The sequence below is a fragment of the Ixodes scapularis genome, unplaced genomic scaffold (assembly GCF_016920785.2).
Source record: "Ixodes scapularis isolate PalLabHiFi unplaced genomic scaffold, ASM1692078v2 PGA_scaffold1__304_contigs__length_218370807, whole genome shotgun sequence".
NCBI classification, from domain to species: Eukaryota; Metazoa; Arthropoda; class Arachnida; order Ixodida; family Ixodidae; genus Ixodes; species Ixodes scapularis.
The window spans coordinates 24,406,790-24,422,227 of NW_024609846.1; the positions used below are offsets into that span (position 1 = coordinate 24,406,790).

At 47.6% G+C, this 15,438-nt stretch overlaps 1 protein-coding gene across 1 annotated transcript in view; it reads right to left on the bottom strand.

The window, feature by feature from the left end:
- The window catches only part of LOC115311647 (3 beta-hydroxysteroid dehydrogenase/Delta 5-->4-isomerase type 4-like), a 46,031-nt gene extending 43,125 nt beyond the window's left edge, over positions 1-2,906 (bottom strand). The window contains exon 1 of the mRNA XM_040217545.2: positions 2,770-2,906. Coding sequence (XP_040073479.1) covers positions 2,770-2,785 — 16 coding nt within the window. The 5' untranslated portion in view covers positions 2,786-2,906. The remainder of the gene's footprint in view (positions 1-2,769) is intronic.
- Positions 2,907-15,438: the final 12,532 nt, after the last annotated feature.

The window sequence follows — 15,438 nt, forward strand, 5'->3', positions numbered from 1 at the left end:
GATTGCTAGAACTGGGGTCTGCGTCAGCATTTTTTTAGGTGCTCCCACTGACGATCATGTACGCTGGTCCATTCAAAAATGGTGTCGTTCCTAACTAGACTGCGTAGGGCCTCCGTTTGAGACGACAGGTGTGGTAAATATTTCCCGAAGTAGTTCACTGCACCAAGGAGGCGTTGAACTTCCTTTTTTGTCGTTGGAGTAGGGTGCCGTACAACGCAGCTGATCAAGTCCGGGTGCGGTTCAATTCCGTTGGAACTGATTCTGTCGCCAAGAAAGTTTATTTCTTTTTGGCCAAAGGTGCATTTGTCCGCATTCAGCGTCAGTCCCTCAGCTTGTGCTGTTGCCAACGCCTTGCGAAGTCTTTTGTCATGTTCTTCTCGTGTGGCGCCCCACACCAGTACATCATCTATGTACACACGCACACCAGGGAGATCGTCGAATATCTGGCTCATTGTGCTCTGGAATACTTCCGGAGCTGAAGCGATTCCGAAGGGTAGCCTTAGATATCTGTAACGACCAAACGGACTGCTGAACGTGCAGATCTTCGAGGTCTGTTCATCAAGCGGAATCTGATGAAATCCACTGTTGGCGTCAAGGCGACTGAAATACTTGGCACGCGCTAGCTCGCTCTCGATTTCCTCGCGCCGTGGGAGCTGAAAATGTTCTCTTTTCAGTGCCCGATTCACGTTTCGAGGGTCCATGCAGATTCTTAATTTGCCATTTTTTTTCCGTACGATGACTAAGGGACTCACCCAGTCGGAGGGTTTTTTAACCTTTGCAATAATGCCTGCGGCCTCCATGCGTTCCAGTTCTTTCTTGAGGGGTTCCCTAAGTGCGTGCGGCACTCGTCTGGCGGGCTGGACCACTGGTACGGCGTCATCTCGGAGTACCATCTTGTACTCCCGTCGTGTCTTGCCAATACCGGAGAACAGCCCCGGGAATTCCGACTCTATGCTGGGGTTGGAGGCCTTGTTCTCCACTGAACTTACTCGGTTCACGAGGCCCAGTTGCTCGCATGCACGAAGACCTAGGATAGCTTGGTTCCTTTTCACCACATAGAAATCGAGCTGCACTGGTCGCTTGTCGACCTGCACCGACAGACGAACCTTTCCGCTGTGTTGAATTTCGCCGCCCCCGTAGAGGCGAAGAATGCTTCTGGTTGGACGGGGTTTCTGCTTCGTCCTGAGCTTCTCAAACAACGCTCTGGGCAATAAGTTTGCCTGCGCTCCCGTGTCGACCTTGATTTTCACCACGGTTCCCTCGATGCGTGTGGTGACAATCCAGTCGCGATTGGAGGAAGAGCGCTCGTTCCCGGTTGCCAAAATTTCAAGAACGTCGGAGTCACCATCGCTTTCGTCCCCTTCGGCCACGTTGTGTACCACTGCCCTTTTACTCCTGCAGCAGACTGCGAAGTGATTCCGTTTGGTGCACTTGGCACATGTCTTTCCATACGCTGGGCACTTCCTCGGCGGATGAGATAAGTTACAATAAGTGCATCTTCTCTGCTCACGCTGTTTGGCTTGTCCTTGTTGAACGGGGTCAATTTTCACAGTTTCGCCATCCCACGCTTTGTTCTGTGCTTCGACACGCTCCTCAGCCTTGCAGCACTCTACTGCTACTTCCAGGGTTAGGTTTTTTTTTCGAAGCAGCTTTTCTCGCAACATCGTGCTCGAAATCCCGTAAACAATCTGATCTCGGAGGAGAGATTCTTTCAAACCTGCAAAGTTGCACGTCCTTGCTTTCAGTTGCAGGTCTCTAAAAAATTGTTCAAACGGTTCTCCTTGAGCTTGCCGACGCGTGCGAAACACGTAGCGCTCGTACGTTTCGTTACATTTGGGCAGGCAGTAGTCTTCAAAAGTCTTGACTAGTACGTCATAGTCGGCTTGCTCCTCTGACGTCAAATTCAGTCTGTTAAACACGTCTATAGCTTCCTGGCCCGCGATATGTAGAAATATGGCGGCCTTCTGTTGCTTACTGCGAGGCTTCGTGGGTTCCGTTGCTAGGAGGTAAAGCTCAATGCGCTGCTTGAACCTTAGCCACGACTCCGCCGCGTTGTCGCCAAGTTGCAGCGGTTCCGGAGGTCGAAGATCTGTCATGATGCCGTGAGCTTTTACCTTTGGACTTCTGACACCATGTAAAGATAGTGCGTTCACGGTCAGTGCCAGCAGCAAGAACAACTTCTTTATTTTTAAGCGCGCGCTCCTTTTGTCTCTTCGCGTGCACGCAGTGATCCTCCCGCTAGCATATGGTACATAGGTTTTTGGGGTTTATGAAGATTCGTAGAATCAAAGAAGATAGCTGAGTTTGAGACGTCTCTCCTTTTGTGTTTTTTTCTTCTACTAAGTGTTTTGCTTTTTGTACTGCCGTCTTGGCCACCGGAAGAAAGAATCACCTCCCACAATCTCTCCTGTGCCCGACTGTTACCGAGCGAGGACTGCACAAAAATAAACCCTATGATAAGTAACAAAAACGTTAACGAGATCCTGCTCTTCGTGAAGATATTGTTTTTATACTTTCCTTAAAATTTCCGGCCTATAAATGAAATACAAATTTCCGCACTGGACGAAAAATGTAATGCCGTTCCTTTTTCCGTTCTCATAAAAATGTAACGAACTCTCGTTCCAGTTCCATCGGTGCGAGAAGGAACGGCGGCGTTCCTTCGTTCCTCCTAAAAGGAAAGCGCTCAAGAAACGCCGTTCCGTACAACACTGGACATAACTCGCGAAAGTGCCCCAACAGAGAAATGCTTCTTTGAAGTCTGGTACTCACCCGCGACACCTGCCATCGCGCTGCCACAGAATCCGAACAAGCGCAAGGCCTCTGCGCGACCCCGACAGGCCCGGGAGGTGCGGCCTTCTCGAAACCGCGTCGGAACCGATAAGCCCGCGATCCTCTCCGGCAAATAGTTGTGTGCCAGATTACACTCCCTCTTTATCGGCAACTCGTGTCGAGTACACCACTCCAGGGTGTAGGCGATACGCTGGGAGTTGGCACGCGGGGTTAGGTTCATAATAGCCGACGAATTTATTGTATTCAAAGAAACTTTCGATCTAAAGCTAAACTGACCTTTAAACGTACCCCAGTGTTCCTGCCGGTTCAAGGGTAAAAACCAGGTGATTATGCCGGGACATTACGTCTCTGTATTGGCGTTCTTCGATTTCTTTAATTCAATTCAATTCGTCTTATTGCCGATTAGGCATTTGCACCTTAATGAAAAGGCAGGTGGAGTGTCCATAGCCTGTTCGATAGTTTGGGTACATTAATATATGACATCTCACGTGTAAAGTGACCAACGCAGGATATTAAGAAAATAGACAGTATTACTACAAAACAAAATATACAGCAAGACTTACATAATCATGGGAGTCATACTAATTTCACTGCACCAAGAGGATGGGCCAAGTGGAGGCATCGGAAGTGTTCGGGAAATTGGGGTTTAGGGTTCCTTAACAAGGGAAGGGGTTGACGGCAGTGGAAAAGGATTTTCACCCCCTCCTCCGAATGTTTACATAGAAATGCCTCAAACGTCTGCCTCTGTGTCCCAGCTGTTCCGACGCCACCGGGCTTACTGCAGGCAGAATGTAAGAGACGTTACAATGGGGATGCGAAGGCTTGCAACCCATAGATAGACCTTTGCGGGATTGGACGCGTCACGCCGGAACGTCACGATGCGGTCACATTGACACATAATACCGACGGATAGTTTTATTCATTCTGCTAGGGGCATAACTGTACCAACACGCACGTTACGAATATAGGCCATTTTTGTTCGTCCAGATTTTGTTAGTTCTTAATGCTTCCTTCATTTTAAAATAATATTATATTGGTAATAATGGTGGTGATACAAACTCTTTCAAAGGCACGTCCCTCTGGTGAATCGCAATAAGGAAAGAAGCCAGTTGTGGTTACGTCCATATACAGAACTGAAGGTCCGTATCGTTTCTAATGATAATGCAAATGATCCGAGCTCTGGTCGCTTCCCAAAGTTCAGAATAGGCTCATCCAGGGCTGTGGACCCACTAACATTGAAATGACGAGCGTCACTCGCTAGCAGGGTTCGGCAAAAATACCATGAAAAGTAATTACTCGTAAACAAAGTAAATGCTTGTACGTGAAAAAATCCGATGAAGGGAAGGGGCAATAAATCTGAAATAACACTTATGGGAGTAAAATTTGTAACAGAGACGCAGGAGCCACGTGTTCCTTCTGGGTTTAATTAAATTGAGTGGCACTGGTTTCTTGCGAGTAACTTCAAATATATAAAAAAAAAATCTGAGTCACAGCCTCCTATATGCTTCCTATATGTCGAAATGTGGCCCTGCTAAGGTGACAAGACGGACTACGGGTACCCAAATCGCGACGTGACGAGTGTAATGTAAGCTGGCTGTTTATACTGACGACAGTGCAACTTTTAGGCTACGCCGTCTTGCCTGCATGTTCATTTCCTCAGATAAAATGTCTGTTACACATTAAACCCGCCGCAGCCAGCACTACGACACCAGGCACCCGATCAGAGAGTGCGAAAATTGACTCGTCACGGCGGTCGTTGATGTTGCGTGTTCGGTATCAGGGTCGACTCTAAATCATGTTCAAAAAGAAAGCGCAGTTTTGATTGGTTTAACCGGTACTAGCAGACACACAAAGACGAAGAGCGCAGTGACGGTGAACTTTTGACGCGACTTCATTGGTTACATCGGGTTATAGATTTGGCAGCGATCTGGCTCGATTTGTAATGCAGTATCTTTCTTTTCGCGGGGAGGGAAGCATCTGTCTAGCGGAATATTGTTTTAGAAGTCAGCAACATTGATTCCCAAGCCGCCAGCAGCAGAAATCGTGTCCGCCATGGCTGAAGGAGGGTCTGACTGCCGTAAGGATCTCCTCTTTCTTTTTATACTACATGTGTGTTACGATGACGCTATTTAAAGTTTTTTCACACATTACGTGGCTCACAATGTGGTCAGTGTTGGGATGATTCACTCGCGATTTATTTGTCGCCTTTTCCTTATAGGGAGTATTCACTGGCAGCCATATCTGTGTGCGTGGTTGCTGAGCGCGTGCTGACGGCGAGCTTCTGCAGCGTGCATTACACACCATCAAGATTGCCGGTCTTAGGAGGCTATTAATGTAAGCTCGTTCTGAGCATGCGCCCTAAACATCGCCCTCAAACATGGCGTCCACTGAATACCCCCTATAGAAGGCGCAGATACTTTTCCGGAACAAACGAGTTGCTCGCAGCTGCGCATGCAGCTCGGGCGCTCGGGTTTGGCTCGGGCCACGGGCTGCTAGCTCCGATCTAGGGTCACAAAATGGGCTGCGCTTACAGTATCGCCACTCCGTTCCCCGGCATTGTTGTGGGCGCCGCCATTTTGGCTCGTATGCAGAGCAGACGCAACTGCCGATCGTCATGATTCAAAAGTGCGACTTCCTCAGATTTAGATTCGTTGTTAAGAAGGTCACGCAATATTGCTTTGCTCTGTTACGAACTGTTTAAACATTTGTGGAGGGCGGAAAGGCGTTTCCTGTGATTTCAGATAAAGCTTCTGATAACTGGCGACCATGATTTTAAGACACAATATGGCCAAGTGTCGTTACTCTGAAGCGTAGCTTATTTAGTGGCACTACTCCGATCCAAGGCGAGCTAAGTTTTGATCGCCCTGCATCACCGTGCCCTGCATTCACCGCTACCGACAGTTCTTTGACTGCTTTTATTTCCGACTGACTCCCAAGCTGCAACCACGTTCGAACCATTCGGACGTACTTTATGAACACTCTATTCGCTGATGGTGTTGTGGGTTGGTAGTGCATTCGGGTTTTCATTGTTTGCAGTAGCGTCATTTGAGAGTAGATGGAGTCGCTCACGCAACTGACGCCCTGACATCATGTATCGGCATGGCCGGCGTTCTTCGCTTGTTCGTCGAGTGTAGTTTGGTACCGACAAATTCGCGGCGGCGTGATCTAATCGCTCCACAGAATTCAGCTTTTAGAGGCGAGCCTGTACAGATCACACACGAGTCATGGTCCTATTGGCGACGTGTGCCTTCAAAGGCGGTGCTGCAATCGGCTGTCCACGATTGGAAAAATGCTCACTATGACGTCTATAGGGTACGACTATTTCTGCTCTCATAAACTGAAATAAGAACAAAGTCAGACTCTCTCAACCTTGACGGTGTCGATTTCGGACATAGACTCCTCTCAGACAAAGCCTGGCAGATCGCCAAGAGAAGCTGCCGCCGAAAGTGAAAAGGTAGAGCGGCATACATGGATGGATGAATGGATGAATCCGGCTGAGCCCTTTGGATCGGGCGGTAGCTCACGCCACCAAGCCATTTTGTTTTGCCATTTAAGCTAAGAATATTTAAATGTGAAAACTATATCCACTCCGCACTTAAAAGAAAGTGAGGCTATAAAACCCCCTTGCCATTAGTCAATAAAAAATACCTAGTTTTCTCTCGCTTTCTGCCACCATTCACTTAATCTTTGCTTGGTCATCTCTACTGTCTCTTCCTTCGCTGTCTCTAAAACCCAATGACTTTATTAAATCTGTGTTGTCTTCGGTAGGCATAGGGTGAAGCCCTTTGCAGCAGAGTATCAAGTGCTCAGCCGTCTCGTCCTCCTCTCAGCAAGCAGCGCGCACTGTATCCATTTCCTGGTACTAAACACTTGTCCTTGCCTCAAACAACAATGAGCTTCCCCTAGAATCGTCATAAATGCTTTCTTTGGCAATAACTGTTTTGTTTAATCTATAGCTTTCCAGAGCCGTCTTTGTCTGCATTCCCTCCAGCCATCGATCTCTTTCTGTGGCCTTAACTGTCTTCTTAACTGAGACCTGCTCTTCCGTAACTCCACTACAGCCTAAAAACTTTCCTCTTAATTTCCTAGTGCACTGTCTCCACTTTGTGTCTACACTCCTCATGTATAAATAGCTGAAAACCTTTCGTGCCCATTGCTCCCCATCCATTTGCCTCAACCGATCCTCAAATTTTATCTTGCTCACAGCTTCCCTGCCCTCAAATGACGCCCATTCCATGTCTCCTTGTACTCTCTGGTTTGGCGTTTTGCAATGTGCCCCGAAAGCCAGCCTACCTACTCCGCGCTGTTTTATTTCTAGTCTTGCATGCACATCGGATTTCATGCATAGCACTGGGTTTCCAAAAGTCAAGCCAGGCACCATGACTCCTTTCCAAATCTCTATCACCACCTCATACCTGTTGTAATTCAAATGTGGTTTATTTTTCATTACAGCTGCATTTCTGTTGCCCTTACCTATTATATACTTTTCATGCTCACTGAGATATTTTGCACCATCTCATATCCACACTCCTAGATACTTGTATTTACTAGCTCTCTCAGCTGTAATATTCTGTATCTTCAGCTTCTCAACGTCATCATTGTTAAAAATCATGACTGCTGATTTTTCACTACTGAATTCTAAACCTAATTCCTCTTCTTCCCTACCACAGATGCTCATTAATTCCTGCAACTCTGTGATGTTGTTAGCCATCAGTTCGATATCATCCGCATACATCAATCCTGGTAAGGAATGCTGAATTTTTTGGCCTAGCTTACTGTACGGAAGGTCGAATCCAAGCCCACTCTTCTCTAGTCTATCCTCCAATCCTCTCAGATACAGCATAAACAGCAAAGGCGATAACGGGCGCCCCTGCCTAACGAGAGGCATTAATAGGCTCCCCGCTGCGGCGAGACGCCGAAACACACTTGTCCCGAGCGATGGAATGTTCGCTCGTGCTTCTCGCTTTCCTCGCGCGACCGGTTCTTTTCTCGTCGGGTGTGAAAAGAATGTTTCGGGTCCTCGCCGCTGAAAAGCTGTGCGCTGACTACAGGCTCCCCAAGATATGCTCGCTGCTACCAGATCCTCACGCTCTAATTCTGCGAACGGGCACTCTATGGCTCCGTCGTCGAACTGCCAGGCTTTGTGCGTATAGAGGAAGCTATGTTTCGGAACGCGTTGACTAGGCTTCCATCACGCTTTTTACGCAGCATCGAACTTGTCGCTCGCTTCTAATAAGTTTGCTTTTAACCTCAGGGATAGAAACCTTAAGATAGCGCCATCGAAACATCTTGTCACCAATAGGTAGAAAAGGTTTCTGAGCGTTTTCTTTTCTTTTTTTTTTCAGTGTTTGTGCATACGGCTCGTGCTATGCTCGCTTTCGAAATCGACCAATATGCGCGTGATGAGCTGCGCAGATGGCACGGGAAGGAACTAGCCTTGTCCGTCCGGCGTCCGTGCTCACATTGATCTTGCTCGTGCTCGTGCTCGTTCTTGTGCTCATGATCGTGATCGTGAGCACGTGCTCACGTGCTCGCGTAAAGCAAAAGCTTTTTTTTTTAAATAAAAAATAATGAAAATAAGGGTTTGCGCAGTCGACAGGATTGGAACCTGGCGGGGAGACCCCAATGGATTTCTAGTCCATCGCCTTAACCACACGGCCACGACTGCTGGACGAGTAGGGGGCTTGAGATCTGGTAGTAACTCAAGAGCTGGAGATGTCATGGATGAAACGTTGCGTGCAGCCGCTAAACGTCTATACAGGAGAGGGCGCTGCGGTCAAATGCGTATATAACCGCGTTAAACTTTGAGTACATTGGCTCAACGTTTATAGACGAGAGGGCGCTGCGGTCAAATGCTCAAATGCGTATATAACCACGTTCCATACCACACATTCTCTTTCTGACATGGAGGAAAACGAACGAAAGGCTCGGCATGCTGCCGCTCAGCGTCTACGCAGACAAGCACCACCGGAGCTTCGCCCCAATCAACATCATTCACCACGTGGAGATGCGGTCATTTTTTTTATAAACATAAAGCTTCTGGCCGGTGCGATCTTCAGTGTTCGGGCGTATGGATGGTGCTTTGCTCGCTTTCCGAAGCAACGAACAAGCGTGTGCTGGCGTCTAAGTATAACACGCTGGGCTGCGATTTTAAAAACATTAAAGCGCTGTATAAGTGGTATTAGAATCTGTCAGCATCTACTGACCGGCGCCAATAAAACGTAAAAAATTAACCAGACACCACGTTCAGCGTTTTATCAAAATGCTAACATTGGTATACTTGTGACTTTTTAGTAATTTGTTTTATTTCACACATTTACTGCTCGTATGTAACATGAGCGACCGTGCTGAGCAACGGGGTATTTCTGGAGAAGTGAATAGCGCGTGTGGTGGAAGGGGAGCTCAAGCTGCGTGAGGGCAGAGGCGCCGGTAACTTTGGGCAACTTTGGCTTCACCGTGAAACGCTGTGCCAAGCGAATGGCGTGCAGCACGCGCCAACTCCTTGTCACCGGGCGCGGCCGAGATGAATTGTGTTGCGTGGTGAATTGTGATGCGTTACCTCGACCTACTCCATACTTACGACAACTCCATCTGGAAACACTCCAGCGCGCACATCCCGGAGGGCCGAGTTTCAGTGGCGCTTCGTAACAAAGCCTGAAACTCGTTTTTTTTTTTCGTCTTTTCCGCGTTGCACCAGGGTGTGTTGGGCTCTATGGTACGACGAACTAGAATATAGGGGCATTTGAAAAAGCGTCGGCGGCTCCCCATCGCCTGTGTGAAGCCAGAAGTGTAGACTGCCACGAGTCGCGCTGTTATCGAAATCCGGAGGACATGGCTACTCTAACATGGAATATGGCGTCGCGTACGTTGTCAGATGGTTTCTGTGGTGTCCATGGTCGTTTTCGCAATTTATTTCCGTGAATTTCAAGTGCTTGGCATGGTGATTACGTAGCTTCGAGTCTTGTCGCTAAGCAATGAAAACCAAGAGAAAGAAGACGGATGCGCACCGTTACGCGCCAGCATGTAAGGCTGGTTTCCCCAGTTTTCGCTACATTGCCCAAGTAAGCTTTAAACATTAATTCATAGACGTTGAAACATTCATAAAGCATACATAGGCCACACTAATGAAGAGCTAAGATCAAAAAGAGCTACCCTTGGCGCGAACTTCGCTGGTTCGAGTGCTCCAGATTCAAACACCCGCGCTACGTTGTAGGTTCCACACGAAGCGCCTCTCCTGCAGGGCGGCTATTTTTTCATTACTACTATTCTAGTTCACTTTAGTGCCACTAAATAAGCCACGCTTCAAAGTAACGACACTTGGCCATATTGTGTCTTAAAATCATGGTTTCCAGTTATCTGAAGCTTTATCTGGAATCGCAGAAAGCGCTTTTCCGCCCTCCACAAATGTTTAAACAGTTCGCGACAGAGCAAATCAATGTTACATGACCTTGTTAACACCAAACCTAATGCTGAGGAAGTCGCACTTTTGAATCATGACGATTGGCAGTTGCGTCTGTTCTGCATATGAGCCAAAATGGCGGTGCCCACAACAATGACGGGCAACATAGTGCCGGTACACTAAGCGCAGGTCATTTAGTTACTCCACTTCACTGTACCCCGGCGAGGGAGTCGCCAATTTTTCTCTGGTCAACCATGTTGGGGCTCTTTCCAAAAACGCAGACGCAGATGATAGTGATCAAAATGGCCAGACTGAATTTCGGAAAGGGCCTATTTTCCGGCAAAACAGCAAAACTGATCTCGGCGGTACCAACCAAAAGACTCGTGCCACGAGTCCACGTCCGTTCAAGCTCGTGAAAATTTGGTGCTGGTGTCGCCATTTTGTTGAACCCATTGAAAAAAAATCTTGCATACACTGTCATGTCAAAATTACTTACACAGATCCGCAGGTACCAAGACATCCAGTCTTGCTGCCAGGGTCCTAAATTTAAGATAGGCCATGTCTCTAATACGTACTGCCATTCGTTTTGTCACACATATCTTCTAATAATTTTAATTTCAAAATTGCCTCAAAATTCACTCAAAACTATCAAAATAGCCATATTTCATGATTGTATTCAAATTATCTAGCGCCAATTAAAATTCTCAAAATCCAAGTGTAGTACAATCATCAATAAGTCTTCATGATGAACTTTAAAAGGAATCAATACTCCGGTATACAGGCATGAAACTCGGGTTCGAGTAGCGAAATTCACTCATTGTGTAGCATTCCACTTCGACGCCCGTGATGCGGCAGATGTTAACGACACTTTTAATGAAAGCAATTTACAATAATGTCAGTTTTTATACGGATGACATTCTGAACGTCTTGATGTGATCACATGAAACTTTGCGAGTTGTAAGTCAAGGTGTTATGTGGCACATGTTACAGCGGATAAGGCCGTGCCAGCGTCCCCCAGTCCTCCAGCGAAAGTCACCGTGCAACTCTTCGATAGGGCGCTGTGGTCAAGTCTGGCGAAGCAGTGCAACGAAATGGAAGTCAGCGGTTCGCTTCGGTGACTGTTCTTTTTTCTATCTTTTTTATCGCGCTTTGTGCGTCGCTGTGTGAACAGGGAAGTCTTTAGTTGTAAGAAAAGGGGGAGCATGTCTCGCCAATTTTGATAAAAACAAAGCCGCCATTCTAGTTGAGTAAAAAAAGCTTTTCTTTTTTTCGTTCAATGAATTAACGGAGCGATATCCGTGAAAATTCACGGCGCATGGCCTTTACATTGCAGCAGGTTACCTCGGTAGCGTTGACATTTCGTACTGAATTCCGAAAACATTATAAAAAAATTAACCCGTTGGTATTTTCTGCGGAGAGCGTTTTGGGAGCCACTATTTGATAGCATTAGACTCTTTGTGGCGTGAAGCACCTTATCACGTAAGCGCCATGAACTGCGTGTAGTGCTCGGAGCATGACGATGCAACAGCTGACCTATCAGATGACGAAGTTTTTCTTCCTAGGACCTTCTTATGACGATGACTGGATTATTTATGCGAACGCCACCTGGCCCCCCTATGAACGCAACAAGGCTTTCTGGAAAAGATTCCGTTGTACTAGAATTTCCACGTCGCATTCTGGATGCCAGCGCAGGACAGAAATTGGACGCAATAACTGCGTTTACGGAGGAGTTTTGTGCTCACTGAAAACAAGTTCCAGCCGAACTATAGACCAACCAATGTTTACAAACAAACCGGAGCGTCCCAAGCGGACGCCACCGGCGTTGCGCATCCGCGATGGAGTGTGGGCGAGGAGCTCGCACTCCATCAAAAACAAACCATTCAAATGCGATGTTGTCGGCGTCGTTATGAGTCGCCGTGCTCTTTTTCACGTTTTAATTGTTTGTCCTACGTTCCTGGCAATGTCTGACTACTTGAGCGGCCTCAGCGAAATTACCCAGGCTCGTTACACCGTAAAGCTTCGCGTGAATAATGTGACATGGGACGATTCATTCCGCGTGGACGCCTCAGAATGGACGCTAAAGCTTGATTCGCATGATGATATTCCGCTCGAAGTTTTTATTCACGACATCGCTCGGGCTGCAAAAGCGTGAAGGATAGCTGAGATGGCCGGCGTCGATGCTGCAAATCTCAAGCAGAATCGTACCAAGTAAATCAAGCATAACAAGTCGGTGATGGCCACTGGTAGCAATGATCAACATCTCCTTGTATCTACTGTTTACATCCAGCCTGCTTACCAACCTTCAAGCTTGTCTTTTTAGGCCAGCACTACTTCTCATTGCAATTACCGGGCCCACGTTTTGTCTACGGGCTGGTGTCGTCTGAAAGAGCAGACGACAAGCAGAAGCGTTTGAAAGAGCAGACGACAGTTCGAACGATCAGGCGGACGTTTGAACTTGAAGAAGCACTGAACGTAATCCGCAGGTGGTCCGCACAACTTGACGGTTTTCTGGCGTTCAAATTGGAACAAAACAGATAAATATGATGACCACAATTATCCGTGATTTCAACCCCAAGTGCTTCCCGCCCAAGCAATCGTGGTCCTACGCCGTCTCGTTTTCCATTTTCACGGCAGATATATACGTTCTCGGACAAGCCAAGCGCATGAAAACTTACCTTCAGACCTTTCTCGACTCTTTTGGTACAGCCCCAGCCGCGGCGTTTTGACGAGAAGGCAGGTTTCTTTTTTTTTTTTTCTGGTTTCTTTCAAAACAACGCTGGAATGCACGTCCCGTATCGTCACTTCCGCCCACAGCCCTAGACCGGAAGTGCGCTCGACGCGCCACCACTCCGCCGTGACGTAACAGAGTTCGGTTCGTGAATAGTGCCAGGCATGGAGTTGTTACAAGAAACGTTATAGCCTCAGCTGGCGCAAGTGTCTACAGGAGCTCCAGTTGCAAATTGAACCAGACCGCAACCAGTCTAATTGTCCAGTTTTCCTGTGTATTCCTAGGGGAAAACGTACGCGATATTTTTCTCTTCGCCAGGGAATAATAGAGATCAGCGTAGTTTCTTTGCTCGTAGCGGGTAATATATACCTTTATTCACATTATCAAGGTGTAATTAATTTAGCTATTTTTTTATTACTGAGCGATGTTTAAGTTAGCAAAAAATGAGGCCATGTTTCTGTTGTACAGCACATATTAATAGAAGCTATCAATTCAAGCAAAAAGAAAAACAATCATATTTATTTCAAAGCAACAACACTCGGTTACTGATTTATTTTTAATTATTCATGGGTAGTTTGGTACTAACCCGGGACGTCTTTTTCGTTCCACGACTCCATGCTTCGTTCTTGTCGTCTGTTTTGATTGTTTATTGGACACGTATTAGCATCTTTTTAGTGTTTTGTCAAGCTGATTCACTCGGTGTGCTTCATAGCAGTGACTATATGCGTAAATGCGTGGCATATAATAGCAGTCTCCAACGTCAACACGAATTATACATGTGTATTGGGCTATTCTAGCGCAGTCTTCGACGCCATGAAGTCTATGAAAAAACGCTCTAACTGACACTTATTTTTGTACATCCGATTGTAAAACGTCCCAAACCTTTTTCTATCCTGTCACAGCACTAAGCAATATTTGCTCTTGTAATCGAGCGCGAAGAAAAAGCTCATCTGCATTTTACCATAGGAATGCATTACCGGAAGTGAAATTTAAACTGGTTGCTGTCTGCTTGAAAATGCAACAACACACTAGCGTCACCTGGACCTCTAGCGTTTATTGTTAATAACTTTATGGTGCCAGGAGTGCGTCTCCGATTGGTGCCTTTAGCGTCCTATGCTGCCCGTACGTCAGACCTAATCCCGAAGTGGCAACAAGTGACGTCTTTGAAGCCGGAGTGTCATGCCGCCGAGTGTCGCGATCTTGACGGTTGGTCGTCGAACCACTGGCGAAAAGCCCGAGCGAACGCGGGTGTCGCTGTAGTCGCGCGTTGAAACTTCTGGCTGCCGAAGCTTCCGTGAACTGCCACACTGGAGAACGACCTGCACCAGAACAGGCGTCTGCCACATATACCACAGCTGCTGGAACACCGCCAGGATCGCGACGGGCGACAGCATGACACTTATATGACGTCACCAGGCGGAAATCCAGGAACGACTTTTTGGGGCGCGGTGAACAGACCAGTCGGAGATACGTTCCGGGTTCCGTAGCTGAAAGTGACGCAACATTCGTGTCCAATCCGTGCCCCGGGCTGGTCTCCGAGTGATTGCGTCTAGAAATCCAACGGTCTTGTTGCCTACGAGGTTCTTTCCAACATTCACCCAAATTAGTCCGCCTACAAACCAGCCTATATCTTGGTCAATGGGCGTGTTTGAGTTGTCCGCCATAATTTCCAGCGCCTATCATCCGGGCGACGAATGCCGAGTCGCAAGGCTGGAGACGCCTGCGCGGTGTCTAATATTCCGCATTAGGGAGCTATTGCGCATGCTCAGACCTCCTTCTACAACCCAGTAGACAAAGATAGCATCATGGTATCTGGAACGCGTCCCCGACTCGTCCGTTTACCTCTTCCAAAAAGGGGGTCCCTCGATTTCCGCCCATTGACGTCATAAAAGTGCCGGCCACGATCGTGGTGGTGTTACAGCAGTCCTGGTGGCTTGACTGTCCACGGAAGCTCCGGCAGCCAGCAGTTAGCTCTTTGCGACGACCGTTTGTGCTATCCCGTGTGTTTTTTGTTTTTTTTTTTCGGAACATTTACGATTAACCTTGAGGATCGCGACATCCTACAGCAGAAAACTGCGAATTTCGTGACGCCATTTGTTACCCCTTCGGGACCGCCCTGGATGTACGGGCGGTATAGGATGCTAAACACGCCTGTCGGAGACGTATTCCATGCACCGTAATGGCATTGCACATCCAATGCAGTGTGCTCGAAGGTAAACAAAAACAAACGCGACCGAACTTCCCTGCAGAGTACGTTGCTTCCGGTTGGCTGTAGTTTTTTTGTGTTTTTTTTGTGTTTTTTTGGTTTAGAGCGCCCGCAGTGAGTGTCGCGTACTTAAGAAGTCTCACCGTCGATGACAAACTGTGGTACCTCTTATATGGGATCAACATGCCCTCCTGATCCCGTCGGTGAAAAGACCCCGCAGGGGGCACCTGTGAAAGCAGGTGTTTGGTGAGTGGCGTCACCACGGACCCCGAGCCATGCGGGTTCGCCCGCCCACGTATGGCTGTGCGTGGCTTT